This window comes from Sus scrofa, chromosome 15 (assembly GCF_054392235.1).
Source record: "Sus scrofa isolate SSC_HxYL_T2T_F1_AM1 chromosome 15, Sscrofa_HxYL_maternal_Yorkshire_Landrace_v2.0, whole genome shotgun sequence".
Classification (NCBI taxonomy): Eukaryota; Metazoa; Chordata; class Mammalia; order Artiodactyla; family Suidae; genus Sus; species Sus scrofa.
In genome coordinates, this window is record NC_139397.1 from 123,430,504 (window position 1) to 123,456,787 (window position 26,284).

At 47.7% G+C, this 26,284-nt stretch overlaps 1 protein-coding gene across 4 annotated transcripts in view; it reads left to right on the forward strand.

Moving 5' to 3' along the window:
• The window catches only part of NRP2 (neuropilin 2), a 118,484-nt gene that overhangs the window by 83,837 nt on the left and 8,363 nt on the right, over positions 1 to 26,284 (forward strand). Inside the window, exons 14-16 of one of the 4 annotated variants that reach the window (XM_021076241.2) lie at positions 1,482 to 1,578; positions 2,734 to 2,769; positions 12,747 to 16,223. In XM_021076241.2, coding sequence (XP_020931900.1) covers positions 1,482 to 1,578; positions 2,734 to 2,769; positions 12,747 to 13,027 — 414 coding nt within the window. In that variant the 3' untranslated portion in view covers positions 13,028 to 16,223. Of the gene's footprint in view, positions 1 to 1,481; positions 1,579 to 2,733; positions 2,770 to 12,746; positions 16,224 to 26,284 lie in introns of those variants that run through there. The other 3 variants (XM_021076242.2, XM_021076239.2, XM_021076240.2) reach the window with 3 other exon arrangements.

Below are 26,284 nucleotides of genomic sequence, written 5' to 3' on the forward strand. Positions count from 1 at the left end.
AGGGAAACAAACAAACAAACCCTCCACACGCAAGGGAAGAGGCCTGTAGAGCCCCTCAGACTCCCAGGAGGAGGAGAGGGGAGCAGCCTCCTAGCCCTGGCCCAGCGAGTGTGAACACGGAAAGGGGAGGGTAGCTGTATGTGCTCAGGGGCCAGCAGACCAGAGCGACTCCTAAGTGAGTGGTTTCTCTCCCACCAGCTCCAGGAGCTGAGTTCTATTATCTCTGCCCCCACAGAGCAAGAGACCGAGGCACAGATGGGGACAGGCAGCTGTGGCTGAAACTTGGGTAGGAGTAGGCACGCTGTGGAAGAGGTGACTGAGAACCAGCCAAAGCATTAACCTGCTCCTCCCCAGACGAGAAGCAGCAACAGATGGCTGGTGAGGCGGCCAACTGCTCGCTCAGCTTGCCAGAGGACGTGTGCTCTCGTTTGCGGAGAGAACCCGGGGAGGGCGAGAGTGAGGGCTGCCTGGAGACCACAGAGCAGAGGGGCTCCGTGTGCAGCCTGCAGTCCTGCTCGCTCGCCCGGACCCCTAAGGCATCCTGAGCTCCTCCCCGCCCCCACCCGCCTTCCCATTCAAATGCAATCTCCTGTGTTCAGAGCACTGTATTGTCAGCACCTGTTGGCATGTTGTTTTTTACATTTTTTATTTTTTATTTTTATCATTTTTTATTACTCAATGAATTTATTACATTTATAGTTGTACAGGGATGATCACAATCCAATTTTAGAGGATTTCCATCCCACGCCCCCAACACATCCCCCCACCCTCTCCCCGCCCCCAAACTGCCTCCTTTGGAAATCAAGTTTTTTCAGCATCTGTGAGTCAGTATCTGTTCTCCTGTTGGCATTTTTGTCTCACAGAAAGGTGGTGAGATTCTCCGGGCAGGGCTTTTGTAACTGTCCTGGTGCCTGGCACATAGGAGGTATTCAGTAAACTAGTGGGGAGGGAAAGGCACTTCCCTTCTAGTTGTAATAATGGAGCCACAAGCCAGCATTACCCCCCAAAGTGAATCAAACCTGTCTACTGCATTTCTTCCCTTCCCCCGTCCTGCTCAAGTCCTCTGAGTTTCCAAATGCCTGGATTGGGCATTTGAAAGATTCATGAGGGAAAAACATCAACAGCAGCTACGGAAATTCCAGCTCTCCTTTAAGCATGCTCTGATTGTGGTCCTTTTAGTCAATACCTCCTAATTACTGGACAACAATATCCATCACTTTCATACGTATATATACACACATACATATGTATATATATATATCTATATTAATCCCTTCAAATATGCCTTTAATTTGAACCAACTCTTTTTAAATTAAGATTTCAAGCGCCATGGCCATGTGGTCCACAGATGTGTACCAGGTGCAGTAACACACACATACGCGCACACACCTTAAGCTGCAGTTAACAGAAAATTGGAAATCATTGCACTGTTCGGGCCAGCAAGCTCAGTTAACCATGACTCTTTTTCTTTTGGCTTCTAGATTGTGTTCGAGGGAGTTATCGGAAAAGGACGTTCAGGAGAAATTGCCATTGATGACATTCGGATAAGCACCGATGTCCCACTGGAGAACTGTATGGGTACGTGAATATCTGTCTCTTCGTGGCTCTTCCAAGGGCTGGGATGTATAAGAGGAGACTGCACATCATTTTCAAACACAGCTGTTACCCAGTGGGTGGGGCAGTGCCAGTCTGTGCAGGAGGCCAGGGGGGAATGCAGCTGTGTCTTAGGCTGCATTCAGGACGGGAGAGGTGTGAGATGAGGGGAGGGCTTCTGTCCCCACTCCCATTCCGAAATAGACATGCACTGAGGATATGGAGATTCAGGGTGCCAAGACCCCATCATCAGGCTCCAGCTTTTAGCAAAAAAAATGCTGGAGGACAAGAGCAACTGCCAGTCAGAATTACATGCTGGAAAGGTTTGATGGATTTAATGGAAGCCTTCGCTGGTGAGCAAAAATAGTACATACGTTATATCAGAGTGATAACACAATTACCCAAGTCGTTCTTTTACATGAATGAATGGCAGGGCAAACCATGGCATGTAGTGTCAGAGTTTCGATCTTGCTTTGAAGCTAATACGTCTAATGCCTCAGGTCCCAAAGTTGTAGGATTAAACGTTGCATGTCAGGTGACCAGCACGGGAAGGACACTGTCACCTTGGGCAGAAGTGCTGAGCAGCCAGCCCACCTGAGATGCATGTATTTCACCTAGTTCACCCCAAGGGCCATCTCCCATCAGAGCCATGGACATTCCCCAAAGCAAGAGGGAATCCTGAGAAGGAAGGAGACCAACTTCCAGTCTGCAGAGTGACTGTAATAACTCACCAAGTGCTTTTCTTGGCACTTGGGTCCCGGGTGTGTGTGTGGGGCTGATGATATCAGAAGCACCTGGGACCACCCTAGTCCCTTCAGGCAGCTCTGCAGGCCGGGCATCTAAAAGTAATCCAGGCTCTGAGAAAGTAATCAGTGGTAAGTGACTGATTACAATGCTTCGGGGACCCATTATGCTATAAAGGACTTTTTGTTCCCAAGCAACTTTGAGAATCTTTTCCCCACCCACCTGGCCTCCATGATAATGATGTGTTGGACATGGGCTAGAGCCTGTAGAGAACCTGGGATCCTTTCCATGGGGTAGGACAAAAAAGCTCGAGGAAACTCCTCTTCACCATACCCCGTGTTCACCTTCTTTCTTCCCCTTATCTAACTCAACGTTTTTTTCTGTTTCTTTTTCCAGAACCCATCTCAGCTTTTGCAGGTGAGAATTTTAAAGGTAAAAAAAAAAATTTTTTTTTGTAATAAATTTCTGCATGCCTTTTCCTTTCCCCCCAAGTGATGTGAATTTCGTGGAGGCAGTAAACCTCCAAAGTTGACAAAGCTTTTAAGAGAAAATAGATGCCACCTTTTTCACCGCTAGATGGCGCCAACAACACCTGTAGAGGCGGGGAAAGGCGGATTGAGATCCTCACTGTCTCTTGTTTAATTAAAGTTTAGAAACCTATAATAGAGACAAATAGGTTACAGATAAACCTTTCAGCCTCGCATTGTCCAACGGAGAGCAATGAGGCTGAAAATGCATGAGTGGTGAGAATGGAGAGGCTGTGGGGAGACGGAACAAAAAAAAAAAAAATCAGTAGTAAATTAAAAGTGAAATGAGGTGGCAATGATTTATTTTTGCCCAAAGATGCTTTCTTTCCAGTTACAGGGTAGCAAGGCAGCGGTCTCAATTAACCCTCGGGGAGGTACACTGGCAGGCAGTTGTGTGAGGGACGAAAGTTGGGGGAAAAACACAGGAATGATAATCCTAAGGAGGAAAAGCTGCAGAATTCAGGAGCTGGTGTCTGATAAAAGGAAGAAGGAAGCACATTTGGTGACTGGAGTTAAAGCTCTTGAAACACAGGACTGAGCCACAGAAAAGGGCATTTCTCCCTAAGAGAGTAAAAGAGAGAGCAGAGCAAAGAGAGAGGAATGTAGGATGCTTGCCTTGTCCCGGGAGAGAAGAAAGACCGCCAGGCTTGGGGGTGCTAATGTCTGTCCTGCTTAAGGCAGCAGATTCCACGTCTCGCCCTCTTTGCAGTCCTCTTCATTGACACCCAGGTTCCAAGGCTAAGCATTTAGAAGCCCCTTTAGGAATTCCTGTTGTGCCTCAGCACATTGAGAACCCGACATGGTGTCTGTGAGGATGCAGGTTCGATCCCTGACCTCCACCAGTGGGTCAAGCATCTGGCATTGCCACAAGCTGCAGCATAGATCACAGATGCGCCTTGGATCTGGTGTTGCCATGGCTGTGGCCTAGGCCTCAGCTGCTGCTCTGATTGGACCCCTAGCTCAGGAACTTCCATGTGCTGCAGGTTCAGTCCTAAAAAGAAAAAAGACGCCCCTCTATAAGTGCTTCACTGGAGTTGGCCTGGGCACACTCAGAGACACTCACCCTCACCTAATGACAGAACCTATTTTATGCAAACAATCGTGAGGGTTACTGTGCCCTGTTTGTATTGGCTGGCCTTAACGCCCCAGGTGGCAGCATTTCAGAGATAAGGAAAGTCATTTTTATATCTGAAGTCTAGACTCGTTGTCTTCACCCTCATTAATCTGTCCAGCTCCTGCCTAGAAAGAGATGAATTCCTGGTTTGCCACCTAGCTGCGTGCGCTCCCTGACTCCAAATCATCTCGTCCAATTTGCCACTCATCACCCACAGCTCTAAGTCTGTAGATGAGGAGGAGGAATGGGGAATGACAGACCTACACAGAATATCTTTCTTTCTCACTGCCACCCACCCTGCCACCCGCCTCCCTGGACCCCACCCCCTCTCCCCATTGCACCTTCGAAAGTATTAAGAGTCTTCATGTGCCTGTGTTGGTGCTCTTTGGGTGTGAGATTTATGTTAATGCAAGTCTAAAGTATTGAAAGGAAGGCTAAGATCAAAAGCGAACGGCTTGGATTACAGTTGAAATTCAAGTTCTAACCTTCAGGACCCAAGGTAATGTTGATGCTGGGAAAGTGAGACCTGCTTATGTGGTTTCACGTGACTTTTACTGATTGTTGAGACTCAAAGCTCGCAGGAAAGGCTGGTTAGAGGCTGACAGCCACCGCTGCAGACACTATGCTGCGTGAGCACGCACGTCTGGGTCCATGATGGACAAGTGAGGTGGCTAAGCACTTTGCTTCTGTAAGAGAATAAACAAACCAGGGCACATGTGCTATCCTGGAGGCTGTGTTTACCGTGAAGCTTCACAGGCCAGTCATATTCTCTTGCAAAAAATATATAAATGAAATATCCTCAGAGCCGCAGTGCTCACTTAGCCAAAATAAACACAGGGCTTAGGGACTTGAAGGTAAGAATTTCCAGTGCACTCCCAACGGGCTGGTTTGGGGGTTAAGCAAAGGCAGTACACAGTGGCATGGATTGGCCCATGGCTGTTGTCTTGGGAAATAACGAGCATCTTTGGAAGGAGGAAACCAAGTCATGGGGAGCAGAGACTTGGCCGAGGAGTGGAGAGCAGGATGGGAATGGAGAGTGGCCCGTGGTGATCACACGGGCAAGTGTGACATGAAACTCTGACTTGGCAGCCAGATGAACCCGGGGAGGAGGCTTCTATCAGGCTGAGGCCCCTCTGACTTGAGCGCGCACCCTTGTGTTTTGACTTGAGCGAAGCCTTCCATTTGGGAGAGGAGCGAGGACCCTTGGCTTTATCTCATCTAGTGACCGCCCCTGGCAGCGGCAGCCCTCTCTTGGGGGGAGCGTGGATGCCTTGGGGATTAAATAGGGCTTTTCACGCAAAAAAAAAAAAAAAAGAGAGAGAGAGAGAAACAGAGAAATCAGGTTTGGGCAAGCAGGATATGCAGAGTTAATGGTGAAACACGATTAACAACAGGCACATGCATTGTTAGAATGGTTTGGTTTTGTATTTTGGGATTTTTTTTTTTTTAATGTGGGTTGTTTTTCTTTTTCATTGTAAATTAATCATGAGACAGAAGCAATCTTATTCTTCAGAAGAGGCCAGTGTGTACTAGATAAATCTTCAAGGAAATGCAATAAAAGTGGCCTCTGGACCGGGTCTTATTAAATAATCCTGATCTTTTCTATTTTGAAGTGCCTTTCGTTTTCTGCCTTTTACTCGTTTCTTGCCATGAGACATTTTCTTTTTATTCAAATCCCCTTGTGGTTTCTGCTTGGTGGGGATACTTTGATTGTGTACTGGGGTATGAGTCAGGAGTGATGAGAAACAAGCCACGGCGAAGAAGAGAGCTGTGTAGAGAAGGGACAAGGAGGAGAGAGAATGAATAAGCTGTGTGGTCATGTGATGTTTAAAAAGACTTTGCCGTTGTTCTAAACAATGTAATCTGGGTGTGCTTTTCTTTTTCCTTTCTTTCTTTCTTTTTTTTTAAGCCCTGGCTGTAGACACAGTGCCGTCATGTATCTTTTTCTAGAACTTGAGCTTGAACAAATGAAAAAATGTGTGTAAAGGGTTGGGGGAGGGATAGACCCACCAAGCGGTGTCATTAAGGGGGTGGACTATTTTTTTTTTAACCAATACTTTCATTTCTCAATAAAAGTAAAAAGAATAATAAGGAAGCCAGGAAACATATAGAAAGCCCATAATCAGAGTACCATGATTGTCAATCAGGTGATGATGTTTAGCCGGTCTCAGGGGAAGAAGGAGTTCTTGCTCTTATGAGAGGCTGTGGGCTTTGAACAAAGCAGGAGGAGAGAAGCAGAGTCTGCTCCCCTACCTGTCAGAGACCTGGCAAAATCCCAGGCGTGAGCAGTAGTGAGACTGAAGGATTCAGAAGTGCCATGTCCACCACTGACAGATGCTAAAAGGAACATCACTAGCTCCTACTCACAGCTGTAAACGTGGGTTTTGTGTCTCAGACTAGGTCCTAGGGCTTCATCTCTTGGGCTTCACTTCCATAGTCCTCTGAAGTTCTCTTCCAGGTAAAACCAGGCGGAAGTGGACAGCACAGGCGGTCTCCTGGATGGAGAGGGGACCCATTTTGGGGAAATGACAGAGCTGGCCAGGGTTTGACCCTCGGCATCGGGTTTGGAGTTCTGTTTATTTGGTATCAACGGACCCATCCCTGCCGTTTCCCAACCCCATCTCTCCTTCCATCCCCACCCTCATTTCCATCAAGCTGTCAAAGCAGCTGCTTCCCCGAGGCTTTGCCCCTCGGTGTAATGACCCCCATCCCAGGGCACTGGACCTGGGGTTGGCCTCGAATGCCCTCTCTCTTTGGCTTCTCTTCCTCCTCTGGCTCTCTCTGCTAGAAGCACTCCCGAGACACAGCGAGGGTTGCATGGCATCCTTGCAGTAATCCTCTGATGAAAGGCAGAGACGTATTCCTAAATTCTGCCAGGGCTCCAGATAGGCAGCTGCGGGGTGTGATTCCCGCTCCCTGACCCCCTCCCCCAGGGTCCCCAGCTGCCAGATTAGGGCTAGCTGTTGCTGAGCTGGGAAGCATGGGGGTGCAATGTGTGTGAACCACTCACTGCCCGGCTCCCGCTGCTTGCCTAAGGGGACACAACCACCAGCGAGGCATCTTGTGTGAGGTTCTCCCATCCCAGAAGCCTGACACGCCCCCTTCCTCCCCCAAGTTTACCATTTATCTAAACAGCTGCCAACGTCAGTTTCTCTAAGGGGAGAAGAGATTCTTTTACGCTGACTTTTCCCCTCGCCAAGGACAGAAAGGACAAGCCTTAGTTTGCAAGAAGTAGCCCAAGTGCCACTGAAGAGAGGACAAGCGTCTGAGGCTTAGCCAGCCACGGATCTGAATGCAGAGGCATTTTAGACAGAGTAGAGGAGCCACCGGGTTCCCACTAACCTAGCGGAGACCTTCCCGTGTTCCCCCTACAGACAAACGCCCTGCTTCCCAGGCAAACCCAGAGAGTCCCTTTGCAGGGATGTTTTGTGCTTCTACATTCTTCTTCCAAACAGATCAGAGGGCGTGACCACATTCTTCCACTATCTTCTGTAAACTTTTCCAGAGGAGCCAACCTTCTCTTTTGTTTGTTTAATCTCTCAAATTAAATAAACCTTTTATCTGCAAAGCCCCCTTCACCCGGCTCTCCACTTTCTACCTCTCCATAAAAGATTGCAGACAGGCCAGCCCTGAAAGCAGTTCTTCTTTGCAAGGAGTCTTTTTTTTCTTTTTTTTTTTCTTTTTCCCTTCCAAGAGAGATGATTTACCTTTGGTGTCTTTCGAAACATGTCTGTGGAAACCTGGGAGACTCCGGAGGATGTGTCATCGGCCTAGATGTAGGAGATGCTTCCTCTTTGCAGTGGTTCCGTGAGAACTTGCCTGAGACCATTCTTAGGTTCAGACAGACGCAAGAGGCGGAAGGGGACAGGGCTGCTTCTGTTTCTGTTCCTCCCTGCTTAGAACAGGGCTCTGCACACTTTTTCTGTAAAAAGACATAGAGGAGGCTCAGTGAGTTAAGGATCTGGCATTGTTGTGAGCTGTGGTGTAGGTTGCAGAGGCGGCTCGGATCCCACATTGCTGTGGCTCTGGCGTAGGCCTGTGGCTACAGCTCCAATTCGATCAACCCCTAGCCTGGGAACCTCCATATGCCATGGATGCGGCCCTAAAAAGAAAAAAAAAATTAAAGGGACGGATAGCAAGCACGTGGGGCCTCGTGACACGGTGTCGCCAGCACTCAACCCTGCCACTGCAGCACAAAAGCAGCCATGAGCCCTATGCAATGAGGGTAGCTGTGTTCCAAAATGTGGAGAAAGAGGCAAGGAGCCAGATCTGATTATCTGACCCCGAGGTCCCAGCACAGGCAGAGGATTTGGTCCACACGCTTCTGGTCCCAGTGCTGCCACTTCTCAGCAGTGTGAGCTTCCTCGAAGGTCTCTGAGCCATCTCTAGGGTTTTACCATGTACGGCTCTGCCCTCCACCTCAATTTTCCTCCAGGTCAAACCAGGAGCACATCACTTATCCTCTCAGGTTCTCAGCTCTCCCATCTGAGAGTCACAAGCAATAGAGCTGATTCACAGGAAGCCCAGAGCCCAGCCCCCAGAAGGTGTCCCCTCATTACAGCTGTAGTTCTGGTTATGGTCCCCAGTACTTATTAGTTCAGTAACCCTATTTGCACAATAGGAATGAAAGGAACCTACATGCTGTGTAATTTTTTTTTCTCCTCGTCTTAGAATTTCCTGTTTCTCAAAAATCCAAATCCCCCACCTTCACATCACCCCCCTTTCTCCAGGGGGGGCTCAGAACATTTGTGGCTGGAAGCCTGCTCGACCTTGCAAATACACTTGGGGTTATTGACTATTTAAATTTCTGTTTCTCATTCTCTTGCACAATGAGAAAATGTTGTGGAGAATTAGAGGGTGGAAATTAATGAAAAATAAAACAGGCATCAACAGCATTTTTCGTGGGGTGGGGAGGTATGTGAGCAAGTGGGGAAGTCAGAGCCATGAAAGGAGACATCCAGTCAGCACATCACCGGTGTTGTGCAAGGTTGAAGTCACCTGCGTTCTTCCTCCCATCCTGGGGGACATGGCCCAGGCTCCCAGGTTGTAAGGCAATGGCCTGGCCACCCCATATGGCTGATGGGGCACATGAGGCTAAAATACAGCCAGTCACCAACCTAGGTCACATCTGCCTGAAGAGGGTACCTTTTGGCAGTTTGACTAGAGGTGCAGTATGAGCTAACAGAACCTAGCACTTTCCAAGAATAACTATTCTATAAAGTACCAGTAGGTCATTAACATTTTCCCAAGGAGTTCCTGCCATGGCTCAGCAGAAACAAATCTGAGTAGTATTCATGAGGATGCAGGTTCAATCCCTGGCCTCGCTCAGTGGGTTGGGGATCCAGCGTTGCCATGAGCTGTGGTGTACGTTGTAGACTTGGCTTGGATCCCGTATTGCTGTGGCTGTGGTATAGGCTGGCAGCTGTAGCTCCATTTGACCCATAGCCTGGGAACTTCCATATGCCATGAGTGTGGCCCTAAAAAGCAAAAAAAAAAAAAAAAAAAAAAAAAAAAATTCCCAGGGAACCTGAATGTTGGTTCAACATACATTCTTCTATCCATCTGTCCACCCATTCAACAACCCACCCACCCATCCACCCACCCATCCATCTACCCACCAGTCCATCCATCCATCCAGGCACACATCCATCCGTCTAGCCATCTATCTGACATTCCTGGGATTGCTGCTGTTATCTGGAGAGGTGCCTTGTAAGGAGATTTAATCCCTGCCGATCTGTCACCTTCCTTTTCTCTGGCTGGCAAACCACAGCCTCATTAGCCTACAGCCCCTGAAGCCACCACAAAGCCAGATTCCAAACCAGCAAACCCCGGCCTGTAGGAGCTGAGTCTCTTTAGCTGGAGATGTTCTAAGAAACTCCAACTTCGGGTCCCCTAAAATTGCATGAGGGGGGTGAGAGGAGGGTTGTTAGGTGTGGCCTCTCTGTTCTAACTCCCTTAACGTTAAAAGCGCGAATTCCCATAGGCTGCGTTCTCGTTTCTCCAAACAAATGTCCAAGGAAAATGTTTAATGAGCCAATACAGTGTCTACTGAATGGCTTTTGTCACTGAAATTTTCTGCAGGATGACCATTTCTGGGGAGGGGAGTATTAGCAGAAAGGGGAAGAGGGTCTCCTACCTAAAGTGGAGTTTATCTTCCAAAGCAGAGCAGAACTTGAGGTCAGAGGTCTGTCCCTGATTCTGAAACTGTAATCCACGTAATAGGTTTTCTCCTTCTCCAGGGGGTCCCTGGTCCTCCCCACTGTGCCCCAACTTTGTCTTTATCATAAGCGACACTTTAGACCCCAGCCCCCGGTGCATTGAGCCCTGGGGGTTACATTTAATGTGGAAAATCTGCATTTTGGCTGAAGGAAAGCAAACCTTTGAACTGAGACTGTGTGGTGACGATGGGAACGTGAACAGTCGTGACTCTTTCCTGCCTGACAGAAACACGTGCCCCTGCCTTGTGGTCTGCCTGGGTGCTTCGGGCGGTCGCAGAGGGTGGGGGAGTTAAACCCCGTGGAGTTACTGCCTTGCGTTCCTCCCACCGGTGAGCTGCAGCCTCATTAGAGGATCAGCCCCACCGTGGAGCCAAATCGAAGTCAGAGGCAGACCTGAGGATGCCCTTTGGGGGCGGGGAGGCGTCACCGAGGAACTTCGAGCCCATGCCTGCACACTGTGTTGTTTCTCGGGCAGTCTTCTGAGCCCACATGAAACTCCAACAGCAGCCTGGTTGCCAGGCAGCAGCTCCTCTTGGTGACCTGAATAATGAGTTGACACCAGTTCCCTGTGACTCGCGAGCTGGCCATTTCAAGGAGCTGTTTGCAGTGCCTCGCTTTCCCTTTCTCTCCACTCCTATGCATGATTTTCAGTACAGTCACAAAGAGAGGGGGGAAGGAGGGCGCTTTCTAAAATATGGTAATGAAATCATTAAAAGATGGAAATGGTTTGGGAATAAAGGAAAAAAGGAGGAATGAAGAAGATAATGGGGGGGGTGGACTCTGGGATTCTGAGATCTTTCCACTGGGGGCTGTAGGTGCAGCTGCCAGAATATATGCTGTGCGACGAATCCTTGTCACTGCCCCTCCAACCCCGTGGCACTTCTGATGGCCTGAGAGGCTCCAGTGAACCCTGTACCTTGGCAGAACGGGATCCCTAAAACTAGAGGAACGAGGGCTTAAGAGCGGGGAAGGTGGGCAGGCTCTGGAAGATTTTCCAAGAAAAACATTCTCATCTTTCTAGCACTTCTGAGAAGACATCAGAAGGTCTGGCTCTCCCCTCAGCTATTTCCCAGATCAAAGAGAGGAGCTCTGGGGTTCGGGCTGCAGGAGTTGGCGAACATTGACTCAGAAGTAGGAGTCTTTACCTCAGTTCAGTCTTTTAATCATGAGCATTTACGAAGCGCCTTCTTGGTGCTTACCCTGAGGTAGAAGCCAAGACTAGAGTGAGTTCTGCTTGAGGAGCTCTGAGTCTCTTGAGGGAGAGAGACTGAAACTATAAATGAGCCTTCTCTCCGTCTTGAACAGAGAGACATCCACGGAGTAGGACTAATGGTGCACGGACAGACAGTAGCACCTGCCGCCCGTGGCTCCCACCTGGGGTACCCCATGGATAGAGAGGATGCATCTTTCTGGCCACCATCAGTTGACGTAAGCGGCTAGGGAGGAATTTTTCGTAGGTTAAGCGTGCATCATTTTTCAGAAGTGAAGATCATGTCTGGTTTCGGCAAGCTCCACAGCCCCTAGCCCCATTCTGGGCCAGATTCTCATCTGATGTAAATCGTTTGGAGAATCAGGTTGTAGCACTGTTTTGCATCAAGTGGGACTCTAGCCAGTCTCTCCCCAGAGTTACCCTGGGCTTAAATCTACGACATCATCTCCATGGTAACCAGAGGCTGGCCAGTGAATGTGGTTGCCTTCTAAATCCTCTGCTAGCTTCTCTCCCCTCCTCTGTCTTTTCCATGATTAGAATGAGCTCCCTCCCTCTGCTCTCACTTACTCACTCTCGCTCACACATACCTACTATCATTTTGCGCCCACATTTTTTTGGTTGCAACATCCTTCCAATCAGCTTTTTAAATCCTCCATTCAATTTAAAAAAAAAAAAAAAGAAGATGCGTTTAATCATTGCTTGACAGTGGTAGCTGACCTGTTTAGACAAGACCAGGCTGATTCAATGAACATGGAAGCCTTGGCAAACCAAAGTGGAATTCACCTTTAAGTCCAGCCAGCCTAATGAACACATTGAGAATGCTGGCCAGCCAGACCAAATACTGTATTTCCACCCATTTGGAGAATTGGTCCTATAGGAGCCCAGAAGTCATTTCAGCATCATGCACTTGAGTGTATTTGTGTGTGTGTGTGTGTGTGTGTATGTGTGTGTGATCATAATCTTTCTCTGTATTATAGAGTAATTGTGGTTTAACAGAAAGAAGAGTTTGGGAATCATACAACTCTTGGTTCATTGCCACACTTAGCACTTACGTGCTGCAAAACCATTCATTTAACTTCTTTGAGCCTGTTTCCTCATCTGTAAAATGGGTCTGACAGTACCTACCTCACAAGGTTGTAAGTAGGAAATAGCATCAATCATTGAAACGTGCTTGGCACACACTGAATACGTAGTACCACTTTATTCCCCTGTCCCCTTCCCTATCCGCTCCAAAGCATGTGTGTGTTTCTTTTCTTTCTTTCTTTCTTTTTTTTTAATTAGTTTTTTGATTAGTCTGCATGCTCTCAGCCTAGCAACACTCTTCTGTGTCTCTCCACCAGGGGGCACCCTCCTACCAGGGACGGAGCCCACAGTGGACACGGTGCCCGTGCAGCCCATCCCAGCCTACTGGTATTACGTTATGGCCGCCGGGGGCGCCGTGCTGGTGCTGGTCTCCGTCGCACTGGCCCTGGTGCTCCACTACCACCGGTTCCGCTATGCGGCCAAGAAGACCGATCACTCCATCACCTACAAAACCTCCCACTACACCAACGGGGCCCCTCTGGCGGTGGAGCCCACCCTAACCATTAAGCTAGAGCAAGACCGCAGCTCGCACTGCTGAGGGCCGAAGCAAGGACGGCACCCAAAAACAAACAAGAAAGACTGCAAACACGTTGCCTCGATTTTGCACTTTTTTTCTCCTCGCCTAGTCTCTGTGTGAACGCTCAGACATCTCTCTCTCTCGGGGCCCAAACCCTGTGCGCTCTTATCCATCCCGACCATTCTCCTTGGGTTCTTTTTTTCTTTTTTTTTTTCCCCCCCCTTTGGTTGCTTCCAACTCCCCCGCCCCCAACTCTAATGCTGCATCTTGGAACACGAGAAGCACTTCACAACTCAAGGCTCACCGTTTTCCTTCCGGAGACTGGTTCCCTGTGTCTTCCCCTTGCCTTATCCCGGCCCTCCTCCCGGTGGGCAGCCCGCCCGGAGACTCGAGGGGAGACCCCAGATCTGTGTGTTTGTACATAGTACACATCTGCGCGTGTGAATAGCTCTGTGTGTGCGTGGGTGTGAGAGAGAGACTGGCTCATTGTTGGGGGGGGGAGTGTGTGGGTGTGTTCAGAGAGGACCCCCTTTAACTCTTGTGTTACTTCTCCCGGGGTACCTGTTCCAGAAAATAATATACTGTACTAGTTTTGTTTACTTGGAGAAGAGATTGAAGCTTTTTGTTGCCTTATCTAGCTCTGGCTGGGTTTCTGTTGGCTACCATTGTCATCTCCAGGTACCTAAAAAACTAGAGGCCACAGTGAAAAGAATTGTGGCCCCTCCCGTTCCTCTCCCCATGCCCAACCCGCCTGACCCAAGAGGAAGGGTCCCCCGGTGCACTCAGACGTGACCCCTTGTCACGTCTCAGGCGTCTTTGAAGTAGCCACCATTGGGTGCGTGTGGAACCATCACGACTTCCAGCCCTGAAGCGAATCTGTCTCATGTTGCCTTATAAAAGAGAAGCTTCGAATGAATGTTTAGCTTTTATCGGTTAAGTCCAATCTTGGAATAAGTCATAGAGAATAACAAGACCGAGACTGATGTAGGAGAAGCTGTCGTCTTAAATTGAGAGCAGGAGGAGGTGGAGGAGAAGGAAGGATGGAAACGTTGTCTTTAAAAAAAAACAAAACAAACCCTCCTCACCAGGGGCGTTCGTTCCTTGTGCCCTGCTCGGGATGGGGTGGAGTAAGAAGGTTAAAAAGAACGTATTCTTTGATGTGATCTTGGTCATTGTAGTAGCGTTTGTAAACTATGGGGGGAAAGGGGTCATTTGCTTTCCTTTCATGGTGTTCATGTGTGCCTGAATGGAGAGCCACTAAAACCTAAGGCTCTTCACCTGAGGTATTTGAATATGATGAGAGAATAAAAGGTTGCCATTCTTTTTTTAATGTACCGATGTGCTCCCCCTTAAAACATTCGTGGCATCTGGCAAATACACCCTCCTAGGCTGGCCTGGCATTTCCAGATGTTGCTGCATCATCAGGAGAAGGTAAAATGAAGATAAATCCATTGCTGCCCATTTGTCCTCTCTAAGCAGTCAGTGCAGGGAGAGGGATGTTAGGGATAAATTGCCTAATGATATTGTACGAAGGATAGATTCAATAACAAAGTCAATTTCATTGATAGAAAGTGCGTATTTTAGCAAGATTCCCAGTGTGCTGGGGCTCCACCTTGGGGGTGTTTATTTCTCACCTTCCTGCTAGGAACCCACTGGGGAAGTAGAAGATTCTCTCCAAAGAGGGTTGCCTGGGCTGAAAGCCTCAGGATACCTTCTGGGAACAAAATACTAATGATTTTGGGGGGGTGCTGCTTGGAAGAGAGAGACTCTTAGCGTTCTTTCAGAATATTCACATAGGTCCCTCCAACACACACACAGTCACTTTCCCATCTGGTTTGTTTCATCCCCCTGAAAGAATGGTGTTCTCCCACTCTTATTCTATTTCAAAGAGCTGGTCTGTCTCAACCACAGCAGCCCTACCAAGCAAAAAGATGAAAGGCTAGAGCATGAGCTACCTTGGGATTTCAAGAAGTGTCTTCCCCCAGCTGAAGATGGACAAAGAAGGATGGGGAGAGGGAGGAGGGGCAGCCGGGTACCATGGACACCTTAGGATGACTTCCTTGCCGGTCACTAAGGGCTTTTTATCTCAGGTGTCCACAGCCAGTGGTGCATTTGGCACCAGGCATTCCCTCAAAATGACTGACATCCCTCCAGGCACCTCGTGGAGGCCTGGTGTCAGGGAATTATACCTGGAAAGTCCAGCCAGTGTAGCAGCTGAGTTCCCATACACCCTTGAGGATTGCCCTTCTTTAAAAGAAGATAACAACTTTGCGAATCTGCTGTATCTTTATCTGATGCCCCATGTGGCGTCATCTTTATGTACATGCTGTCGTTGAGAATATGAGACTGCTCAAATCTTTGTGAATCCCATGATGCACTTCAGCTGGGGATGTCACAATCCTCTTTCCTGCTCCCTCCCTCCCTCCCTCCCTCTCATCTCTCTCTGTTCTCTCAGCCCCAGCAACTTTCATGGTATTATCCAGGTACTGTGCTAAAAGGGTAGCTCTTCTGTAAAATGTCATGCCTTGCCGCTTTAAAAAGCAAAATCCTGTATTCCATGGAGAGAGGGAAGGGTGACTCTCTTCTAAGAAAAATAGACTGGACAGGTGAATGCATGTATGCATGTTTAGAATTGCTTCTCAGAAGACAAAGAGGTGATAGCACTATAAATGAATGAATGAATTGAAGGTCTAGCTCAGGCTGGTCAAGTGTTTGCCTTAGAGCTTCCCTATTAACAGCTCTAGGAGGGGAACCCTGACCTCAGGGGTGGAAGGCCCTTCCTTGATGTTATGCTAGCAATTGCTATCCCCTAATTGCCTGTAAAGGCAGGAGAAAAAAACAAAGGATCATAGCATTGCCATTGATAAAACAGAATGCTGAAAATAAATTCTTTTCCCTTGTCTCACATGTTTGGAATGAAAGCCAGAATAGGATAGGAAATCCAGTAATAGTTCTGAGGTTGATACCCCATCTTTAAGAAGATCCTGTCTTTAAAATGAAACTAGCAGGCAAGTAAACACCAAAATTACCAAAGAACAGCAACTAAACAAGAAAACTTAAAAGATTTTTACTTCCTATTCTTATCCCCTCGCCCTATATCTGTGACATCTCTTGCATTTGCTCAGTTGCCTGTGTGTCAAAATATCTTGTGGACGTTGGAAATTATTTGAAAATGTATTGTGTGGAATGTAATAAAATGATGATATTTTTATACAAACACCTGGGTTTTTTTTTTCCCCCCATCTTGGCTTGTGAGAACAAAATTGAAATGTAGGCTTTGAACAAACCGATGTTTCCAGAGTTTACACATCACCTCTGAGCTATGAGGCATTTCTGTGGGAGGTAGGTGGGTTTCCTCCTTGAGGCTAAATGCCAGCTTTCCCTTCTTTTATTTTTATGACTTGCTTGTTAGGAGTTTTATCCAATTTGTGCAGCTGAGCCAACTTTTATGATTGGTGTGGGATTTTGCAAAAGTTGCTAAGTGCTAAATTGCTCCGTGTGATTCCACAAAATTTCTCTTGATGGCACATCCCTGGAGATTGGCGTCTACATTCAGAGGACCCCAGGGGGGAGGGGGACCAGCAAAGCTGAATCATGTACTCAGCTCTGCAGAGACAGATCACTTCCTTTGGTGAAGAAGTGGCGACATCTTACCCCTTGCCTCCCAAATTATGACTTCCACGGGGACGTGGCTCTCCAATTTATGAGCACTTTCCCAGACAAAACGGGAACTTAGAGCATGTTCAAGACTCAAAGACATTCCAGACTTCATTTTTTGGAGCAAATAATGAAGATACTTATATGATTGCTGTGAACCTGGAAATATCGTCGTGGAGCATTTTATAAAAGGAACAGTTCTATAAACACTTTGAGGAGAGAAACTTGGGGAAACGTACTCAAAAAGCCAGATCTTGGAAGTTCCCATTGTGGCTCAGCAGAAATGAACCTGAGTAGTATCCTTGAGGATGGAGGTTCAATCCCTGGCCTTGCTCAGTGGGTTAAGGATCCGGCGTTGCCATGAGCTGTGGTGTAGGTTGCAGACACGGCTCAGATCCCGTGTTGCTGTGGCTGTGGCGTAGGCTGGCAGCTGCAGCTCCCAATCAACCCCTAGCCTGGGAACCTCCATGTGCCACAGGTGCGTCCCCCACTCCCCCAAGAAGGCCAGATCTTGTTGACAGGTATTTATCTTCTGGTTCTCTTTCTTGAGTAGGTAGTGAAATCGTTGCATAAAATGTCTCTATCAGATGGGTATTTATTAGGGGTGAAAAAAAATCTAGGAAAGGCAGTGTCCCAGCTCTTTGTGGTTCTAGATGGTGAGCAAAAGGGGCTACGGAAGGACCTTCCACCACCTCCTATTCATGACATGTCTTAGATGTTTTCCGTCAACCCAGAAGATTTCCTTGGAGTTGAGAACATTCCTAAAAGTCCCAAGAAAAGGGAAATCATCTAGGAGACCCAATTTCTGCCAGAATCCTGCTTTTCTTCCTCTCTAGACCTAAATCCTGGAAGGAGTGCTTTTTATAGCTGCCCAAGTGGCACTACAGGAAACAGGCTTCTGGGTTTTCAGATCTCACAGGAAGCGCTGTCAGTACAGATGGCTCAGTATTGATGTCACTGTCTGTCCTGTGCAGGAGAATAGAGCAGAATGTCCACAGTTAGAGCATTGTTTCTTCCTCTAGAGACAAGCATCGTTACCCATTTTGTCCATGTAACATTTGGTTCTTGGAGCCGCAGTTGCAGCCTGTGCCATAGCTGCAGCAACACCAGATCCTTAACCTGCTGTGCCACATTGGGAACTCCACATTTGGCTATCCTTAAAGCTGTTTGTTCCTATTAGCAAAGGATGAAATGAAAGCTTCTCAAAAGGCGTTTATTTCAAGCTAGAACGAGGCTCAGTCAACAGTTTCGTGGGCTGGCCTGGGACCAAATTTGCCAGAGTGAATTCAATTAGCTATTGCTTGTGTTTCGTTAGCATTACTGGTTTTGGAGCCACCTTGGAGAATTTCATCACTGCTTTTCCTGCCTTGATTCTAATCCCAAGACTTATTCTGCAGGCACTCTCTGTTCCCCAAAAGAGCAGAGACTGTTAGGATTCTAATCTTAGGCGTCAAACACAGCACTGTTATCAGTATGATATTTCAGACCTAACCCAAGCATAAATGTTACAGAAATTGTCTTTCCACGGATCATAAACACCAGATGTCAAGGCTCAGTATGGTCCATCTTGGCTCCTACCTGGCCCTTTATGCTGGTTTAAATGTGCATCCTTGTGGTGGAAGCAAGACACTGCCCTCCTAGCCTAGATACCCCCAGTCCGGCCAGTTGGCTGTGGCCCTGTGTTTGCTTTCATCACCTCCCTTCACTGACTCTGCAGTTGTTTTGCACAAACATTGTGGCCTTTCTGTAATCTTTGATGAAAAGGGCTTCATTTTTAAGTTTTCATTTGTCTGCGTTGTGGGCTCCACATCTGAGCCAAATTGCAGATCTGTAGGTGCGGCTTGTTTTCTCTCTTTGATTGTGTGCATCACTGGGACTCTCGCAGCTGTAATTTGCCTTTCATCCACTTCAATGACGGCCCAAAGAAAATACAAAACAAGACCAACCAGAGGAAAAGGAGGGGAGAGGGGAACACCAGCTGATGATCTGATTATCAGCAGGGGAAAGATCGCCTTCTACAAATAAATTAAAAACTAGGAATAGCGTAGGATTTAATTAAGCCTGACGTGGATCAGGTGCATTGAAGGACATCTAGAGGTTAGATGCAATCAGAAACCTGCACCCTTAGAAGGTGTCAGGCCACAGGCTTCAGCCAGAGCACATTTGCACTAACTGTGCGAAGGAGTTCCCTTTGACCCCAAACTTAAGCATGGAAGAGATCCAAGTTTTGGGGACTTGCCACAGAACAACCCCCCTTTTAGCATGGTTTCTGCATACACAGTGCAGGATCTTGGTGCTTCAGGAAAGCAGCAGAAACCATTCTTGCCCCAAGCCCAGAGGGCAGGAGACACAGAAGCCTTCTGCTCTCTTCCCCGTAAAGTAATTGTTCTTGAGCTTTGCTGTCACTAACCTCAAAGCTCCCAATAAAAACTAAAGCCCCATGGGCATCGAACCAAGAAATAGGAAGAGTCCGCAATAGATATGCTGAGGCAGGACAGGGTGTTGAGGGGAGAAAACACCTGTTCTTGGGGGTTCATGACCAGAGTGGTGACTGATTCAGAAGAAGGTCATTAGGGGAAATTTTAGGATGGTACCTGGTGAGGTTTCTTCTCATTCCTTTTTAATTTACAAGTTATACATGACTGCATTCTCAAAAGTGCAAAAAAAAATTTTTTTTTAAAGAAGTCAATTTCATTGTTAACCATCCCACTCTCTTCCCCAGAGATAACCAAGAAAAACAGCTGGAGGTAGATAGTTCCAGGCCTTATTTTATACCTTTACAAATAGATACGGCATGTCTAATGATGCGGTTTGCTTTGGTTGGAGCTTGCTTTGGTCTTGTGTAAATGGTCTCACATTTGCTCACTCTGCTGAATAACTTGCTACTCTTCATTTGACAAAGCCTTGTAGACACTTTGGCCCAAGCCAACGGGGTTAGCCCATCCTTTTTAGCTATTGTCTAGCATTCTGTATCATGTTGATGTCTCATAGTTTATTAACTGCTCCCCTATTGGTGGCTTATCAGGTTATGTCTAGTTTTTCTTACTATGCTAAACAACACTGCAGTGAACATCCTCGAGGTTGTCTCTGTGCACGTTTCTCTGGGATGGAATATCTGGGTCAAATTGATGTGCCTGTTTTCATTTTAATAAATGCTTCAGATGGCTAGGGTTTGCTTTCTCAAGTGAGCCCGCCCTCATTTTAGAGGATAACAAACTCACGGACGTCCTCCATTTTATCCTCCGCCATGTGCACAAGCCACGTCATCTCTGCAATATTCTCTCTCTCTCTTTTTCTAAAGTGGGTGGAGTGCTTGCCAGGGAAGACATTGGGTGGTTTTAGCTGAAGAGAATTTTAATTTCAGGGACTACTATTTTTAATGCCAGTTTGTAGAAAATAGGGGACTGGCTCTATGTGGCATCTTGCTGGAGCTGTGGCCACTGTGGCCCAGGAGTTAATTCTCTCCCTGGGTTCAGCAGGCAGAGCCCTGTTCTCCATGATTAATGAGTTCCACTTGGTTTCTTCAAAGAGTGACTGGGCTGTGCCTTGCTGTTATTTATTTATGTTTTCTGCTAAAAAATTCATGTAAAAAACATCCTTTAAGGTCAGTGCACAGTATCCTGCTGCAAACTACAATATTCCAGCGGCCACAAGGAAGCCCACATGACAAAACAGTCTCCAGTCCTTGGGGCCTTGTGCCTGAGGCTCCCACCATGGCCCTGGGAGGAGCAGATCTGCCCGGCTGACAGGAGGCGCCCAGCTTCTTTCCAAGGAGGTTCAGGGCTAATGTGACCCAGGGGAAGGTACTAGGAGGTGAGGTGGTTTCCAGGGGAAGGTTTCACCGTGCGGGCGAAGCTGGGAGTCCTAAGTGGCTCCAGCAGGGAGTGGCAAATAGAGGAGAAGCCAAGGGACTCGTTAGTTCAAAACACCGATGCCTCCAAGAGTTGCTGCCCTGATTCCTACTGTGCCCTAGGATGAAAGAGTCACAGTAATATGACTTTGAACATAATGGATAGTGTGGCCGGCCATACATGGACGTCTCTAGCATTCCCCAACCTGCCAAAAATCCAAGACTACTCCCTCTCAGGCATGAGGCTTGGATGTAACTCTCGATGCTTTGGGAAAGAAAGCAGCATGAGAGTGAAGTGTGGGTGAGCTGCAGATAAGTCATCAAACATATGTCATACACGTACCACCGTTGTTTTGTCTTCTATGTGTGATTGTGCAAAATTGAACCCTCTTAATATCATTAGCTAACATTGCCCAAAGGCAAAGACTCTGATCCAGACCAGGAACGATAGTCTACCATGTCTTGGCTTCCAACAGCAGCAGTTTCTTTCTTAGGTGGCAGGACTCAATAAGTGGCTGCCTGGACTGGAGTTCTCTGGAACTTGCTAGAGAGCAGCCAGCTCCAGTAAATGAAGGGAGTACAGGGACAGCTTTGAGCCTGAGGTGGCCTTGATCAAAGTCTTATTCTCAGTCAGCCCGCTGGTTACTGAGGCTCATACAGTCTGTTAAGAAACTTGGAGTTCCCGTCGCAGCTCAATGGTAATGAACTCAACTAGTATTCGTGAGGATGCGGGTTCAATCCCTGGCCTCGTTCAGTGGGTTAAGGATCTGGTGTTGCCATGAGCTGTGCTGTAGGTCACAGATACTGCTCAGATTCCGAGTTGCTGTGCCTGTGACATAGGCTGGCAGCTATGGCTCGGATTTGGACCCTAGCCTGAGAACCTCCATAGGCTTCAGGCATAGCCCTAAAAAAAAAAAATAAAAAGAAAAAGAAAAAAGAAAAAAAGAAATTTTTCCTCTCTTTGCACCTCCCTACTACCATCTAGTCAGAGAGGAGAGGCCTAAGGACCTTGGGGCCAGTGCAGTCTCCTGCAGTCCTTGCCTAGGGCTCTTCCGAAGGCTGGTACTGGGGCAGGGAGATAGTCATTAGGACCTAGTCAGGGGCTGAGGTGAACTCTCAGAAAGCCCCCAGGGTTCCTCATCCACCTCAGCCAACTGTAGACCAAGAGGGCGAGCTCAATGACAGTGCTCATGGGAAGCCCTGAGCCCTCAGCATCATCACCACTTCCTGGCTCTGAACCCCTGATAGAGCCGCCCTCTCCTCCTCTTTCCCCAAGGAAGACCTGTCTGCACCTATCCACCTATCAGCGCCAGGTATTGTCCATCTTCAACCTCCAGCCTCCCCTTTCTGCACCTTCCTCCTCTCTTGGCAGCCCCTTTTCTTGTCTTCTGGCATTCTTAGACTTTCTCTGCCTCCCCTACCACCACCACCAAGGCCTTCTGCCAGAAAAGCATGTCAGGTTCCCGACACAAAGGCTTAATTGCTTGCTTCCTCCAAGTAATTGCATGTTTACAGGAGACCAAGCCTCAAGTTGGAGGAATCATTCTCTTATGTCATAACCACAATTTTTAATCACCAGCAAACTCTGGGCGGGGCGGGCGGGCAGGGAGGGCGTCATCCCTTGAATGGGCAGAGAGAGGAGGCTTTTAGGAACCCCTCACATCTTATCACAGAGTCATGGATCCTTGTGTTCAAAAGAACCTAATTTTTAAGCATAGCAAGCTCTCTTGGCGAGATACTGTGTGTAGAGAGTTTTTCCCAAGGACCTACAAAATAGAGGGGTGATCTTTAAGAAGACTTTTTTTTTTTTTCACATTGGACATGGATGTGGTTTTCTTTCTTCTTCATCTTCTCACTTCTCCTAGTTTGGACCAAACCTCTCCACCTGAGTGGTGTTTCCAGTAAGTGCATGTCTTGAACCTTGGGACTGGAGGAGAGGAAAAATGTCCAAGTCCATGGGGTAACTCCCTGACATGTGGAGATACAAGACTTTTTTCCCTAACATCTCAGGAAAAAATAAGAACAAAGTGGGGGGGAGAGGACACTTGCTCCCTGAACTTTTCTTTTCCCATCTTTCTACCCTAAGAGAAGATAGCCAACAAAAGAACAGCCTGTTTCTTGCTGGCACACCCATTAATGGTCATGGAGAATCTCTCTCATTTTTCAAAGATATATTCCAGGGAGAGATTCCAGAATTTTCCTCCATCAACATTACTGGGTTTTTCCCCAACCTACACAACCATGAAGCCTATGTTTCTAACTAAACATTTTGCTGCCTGCCTTTTTCTTCTTTTCACACCATTGTTGGGGCTCAGTGGAGCCATTCTGGCCTCAGCTGCTTGTCTGTCTCCACACTTGGAAGTATTATTAGGTCATTTCCCAGCCTTCTCATTTGCAGTTGGTATTTCCAATCCTTTTTAGTGCTTCCTCCTGGTTATTCAACTAAAAATAATAGAAAATCATGTTCAAACTCTTCTGATAACACAAACCAAACTCCCTTTAACTTCCAACTTGAAACCATTGGAAATCTCAAAAAAAATTTTTTTCCATGACTTTGCGTAGATTTGGCTATAGCCCAAGAGATAAAAACCCATGATAAAGGATCTTCTGGTGGTGTTTCTAAATTCAAGCCAAACCCAGCACGGGATGAACGGCTCGCAAGTAGCCTGACTCTCTAATGGAGGAGTTTTGGCAAAGTTTCTATCTGCATCTGAACTTTTGGCTCCTTATAGCAACTGGGGATGAACAAACTGAATTAGGGAAATTAAGTGTGGTAGGGAGTGGGAACCTTCAGCCAATACTAAATATTAAACCAAATTAAACACTTCGAAGGGCCAAGAAATATCTCCCAGTCCTTCATGATTTCTCATTTATTTAGATCACAGTATTGCGTTTCCTGCTGGGATCAAAACAAAATGGCTGAGAGAATTTTCTGAAGGCGACTCCCATCTGACTGGTCCAGTGATTTAGCTGACTCGGGGGGTTCAGGAACTTGGAATCAACTCAACAAGGGTTCCAAGTGGCCAAGAGGCTAATCCCACATAAATCACAGCCCAAACAAAGTGTCGAAAATGTGGCCGACTCTCAGTTCTACTGCTGATCTCTCCAATGACTTATTGCATTTTTCTACCCTCCTTCCTCAATTTCTTCCTCTTTAAAGTAGAAGCGATGACACCTGGTACCTGTGAAAATGAATGATTTCCATGATTTCCTGTGTAAGCATCTCTTCAATCCTTGATTTAAAGGCTGGTTGCCGTTTGGCAGGTTGAGTGGACATGTGGGTTAAATGGCTTCTCACCAGGTTTTATCAGCCCTGCCTCAGCTAAAGTGGAGGCTTAAAACTTGGGGCATCATTTACCCACTGTGTCTGTCAATTGCCCATTAACAGGACTAGTTCCTAAGCCAAAGGCACAAGCATTGAAAATATGGAACCTCATGGTTTCCCGTCACTGGTCCTTTGCATCCTCTTCTCCCTCCACACACACTTTAAGATAGATGTCTTCAGGGTGTGACCACATCCAGGAGAGAAAAGACCTGGGGTGAAGACTGGGATGTGAGCCCTTTTCTGTAAAAGCTGCCTTGTCTACAACCAGCAACCCTCTACAGAAAGACTCAGAGTTTTCTTCCTGTAAAGATGATAGAATTCTCGAGCAGGAAAGAACAGCAGTGCTTACTTTATAGAGGACCAGACAGACTCAGGGAGGTCAGTGGCTTATCCTGGCTCCCACCCCTGGGTGGCATCACAGAGATCGGATGAGGAGGAGGCTGCCTGCTCCCAGAGCAGTGCTCCCCGCAGAGCTCTCGCCATCCAGTGTTCTCCATATCCCATGCTGCTCCCCTTCAGGTACCATCCCTAGAGAGTCTCTGCTATAGATTCTGGTGGCCAACCTGGCCTCCGTTTCCACCAGGCCTCTCAAGCCACTGCCCCGAATTGGCCTGGAAGGGGCTCTTCGGTGAAAACCAGCATATGTTGGTGCTGGTGTCCGGAAGCGATTGGTGTGCAAGTGCCCAGGGATGGACAGCCTTCAATCCTTTATCAAAAAGTATCCAGTGGTTTGGGACAGACTCCTCAGTCTCCTAGTGACCATGTGAAGTGCTGTTTCGAAGCCAAAAGTAAACAGGACAATCAATGTCAAAGACCCGACGCTCACGGCAGACCACAGCACATGAGGCGTGGTGAAATTTTTTTCTGCAACTGCAGAAGAGCAAACTAACCCCAAAAGGACCCTAACTGAAGAGAGGGGGAAAAAAGCAAAACAGAAGATAATGAGGGAAAGAGGAAAGTGTGTGCGTAAGGGAAGTGGGAAAGAGAAAGAAAAGAATGGGAAGGAAAACTTAAAATGCTTTTGTCTTTCTCAAGTTTTAGAAAGTTCTTGTCTTGACCTCAGCCATGCTCAGAGAGGAGTTTTCCACTCGCAGGTTGGAGTGTCGGGGCCTTTCCCACGATGGCATGTGTGGTCTTACCCCGCCAGATCCCAAACTGCCCTCCAGTCCCCAGAAATGCATCCCCTTAGAGTAGGCTCCGCCCACAACTGGGCGTGGCTGTTTCCCCATTGGTGCCCTTGTGTTGCAGGAGAATATGTGACTCTTCTGGGGTGGAGGGAATGTTTAATAATTAGCCACTGGGAGGGCCCTGGGGATCCAGTGGTTAGGACTCGGCGTTTTCACCGTTGCAACCCAAGTTCAATCCCTGGTCTGGGAACTGAGTTTAAGATATCCAAAAATTAGCCACTATGGGGTCTTTTGTCCTGGAAGGTCAGGATAATAGGAACTAGGTGAAACTTTACATCACTCTTCACTGGGTACCTAACCCACCTCTCAGTGACGCGAAGGGAAACAAGGGGACCATTCAGCTGAGATGCAAAGTCAATATGAAAATGGCCAGGTTTTGCTCAACTGGGTGTCTTCCTTGTTTTGTAAGTAGTGGCACCTCTGCTCGCTTGATTACCCAACCTCTCTGAAACTCCCTTGCAGGCACCCATGAATTCTTGCTCTCGTGCTGCTGATCTGCCGCAACCAGTGAAGGGAGCAGGGCAGAGACCTGACTGTCACGTAGGGAGATACAGGGTGGAAGATTGTCATCCGGCAAGGCAGTCTTTTTGAATTCCTCAGCGGATCTGATAAAAATGAATTCAGGCCCCAAACCAAGAGATGAGTGTTTGCATTAAGGGGCTCGGGCACCATATTTGAGACCATCCCTATCCATCAAACAGAAATGGAGCTGAACTCCCCACCCCACCTCTTGTAGCAGCCTCCTCCCCACGCTCAGTTTTTCTCCAGCAGCCTCTGTTGCCCCATCTCTGCCCCAGACTGTGTCAGCACTTTGAGCTCCCTCCAGAGCACCCCTCTTTCTTTGATGCTCTTCTGGCATGGGCGAGGCCTTCCCAGTCACACTGAAGGCCCTGGATTGTGGACAGCTGGTCCCATACACGTTCCTTTCCCAAAGTCCTCCATGTGGTTCCTGGGCACGTGGTAAAGCCTGTCAATCAGGGAGGGTTGGTTGATTGGTGGTTCAGTCCGTAAGTGAAAACTGCCCTTTTCAGAATGCAGATCAGGCCTCTCTCTCTGGGTAATGCCTATCATGGAAACCGTGAAGCCCGAAATTTCAGATCACCGCATCTCCACATTCACGAGAAGTCTTTGCAAGTTCCCATCAAAGCAAACAGTGCAGGCAAAGAGCCAGAGAATGTGTATCCGGCCCACTAGGGTTAAGAGAAAGCAGCCCCTTTTTTTTTTCTGTGGGGGTGGGGTAGTGATGACATAGGGAAGCT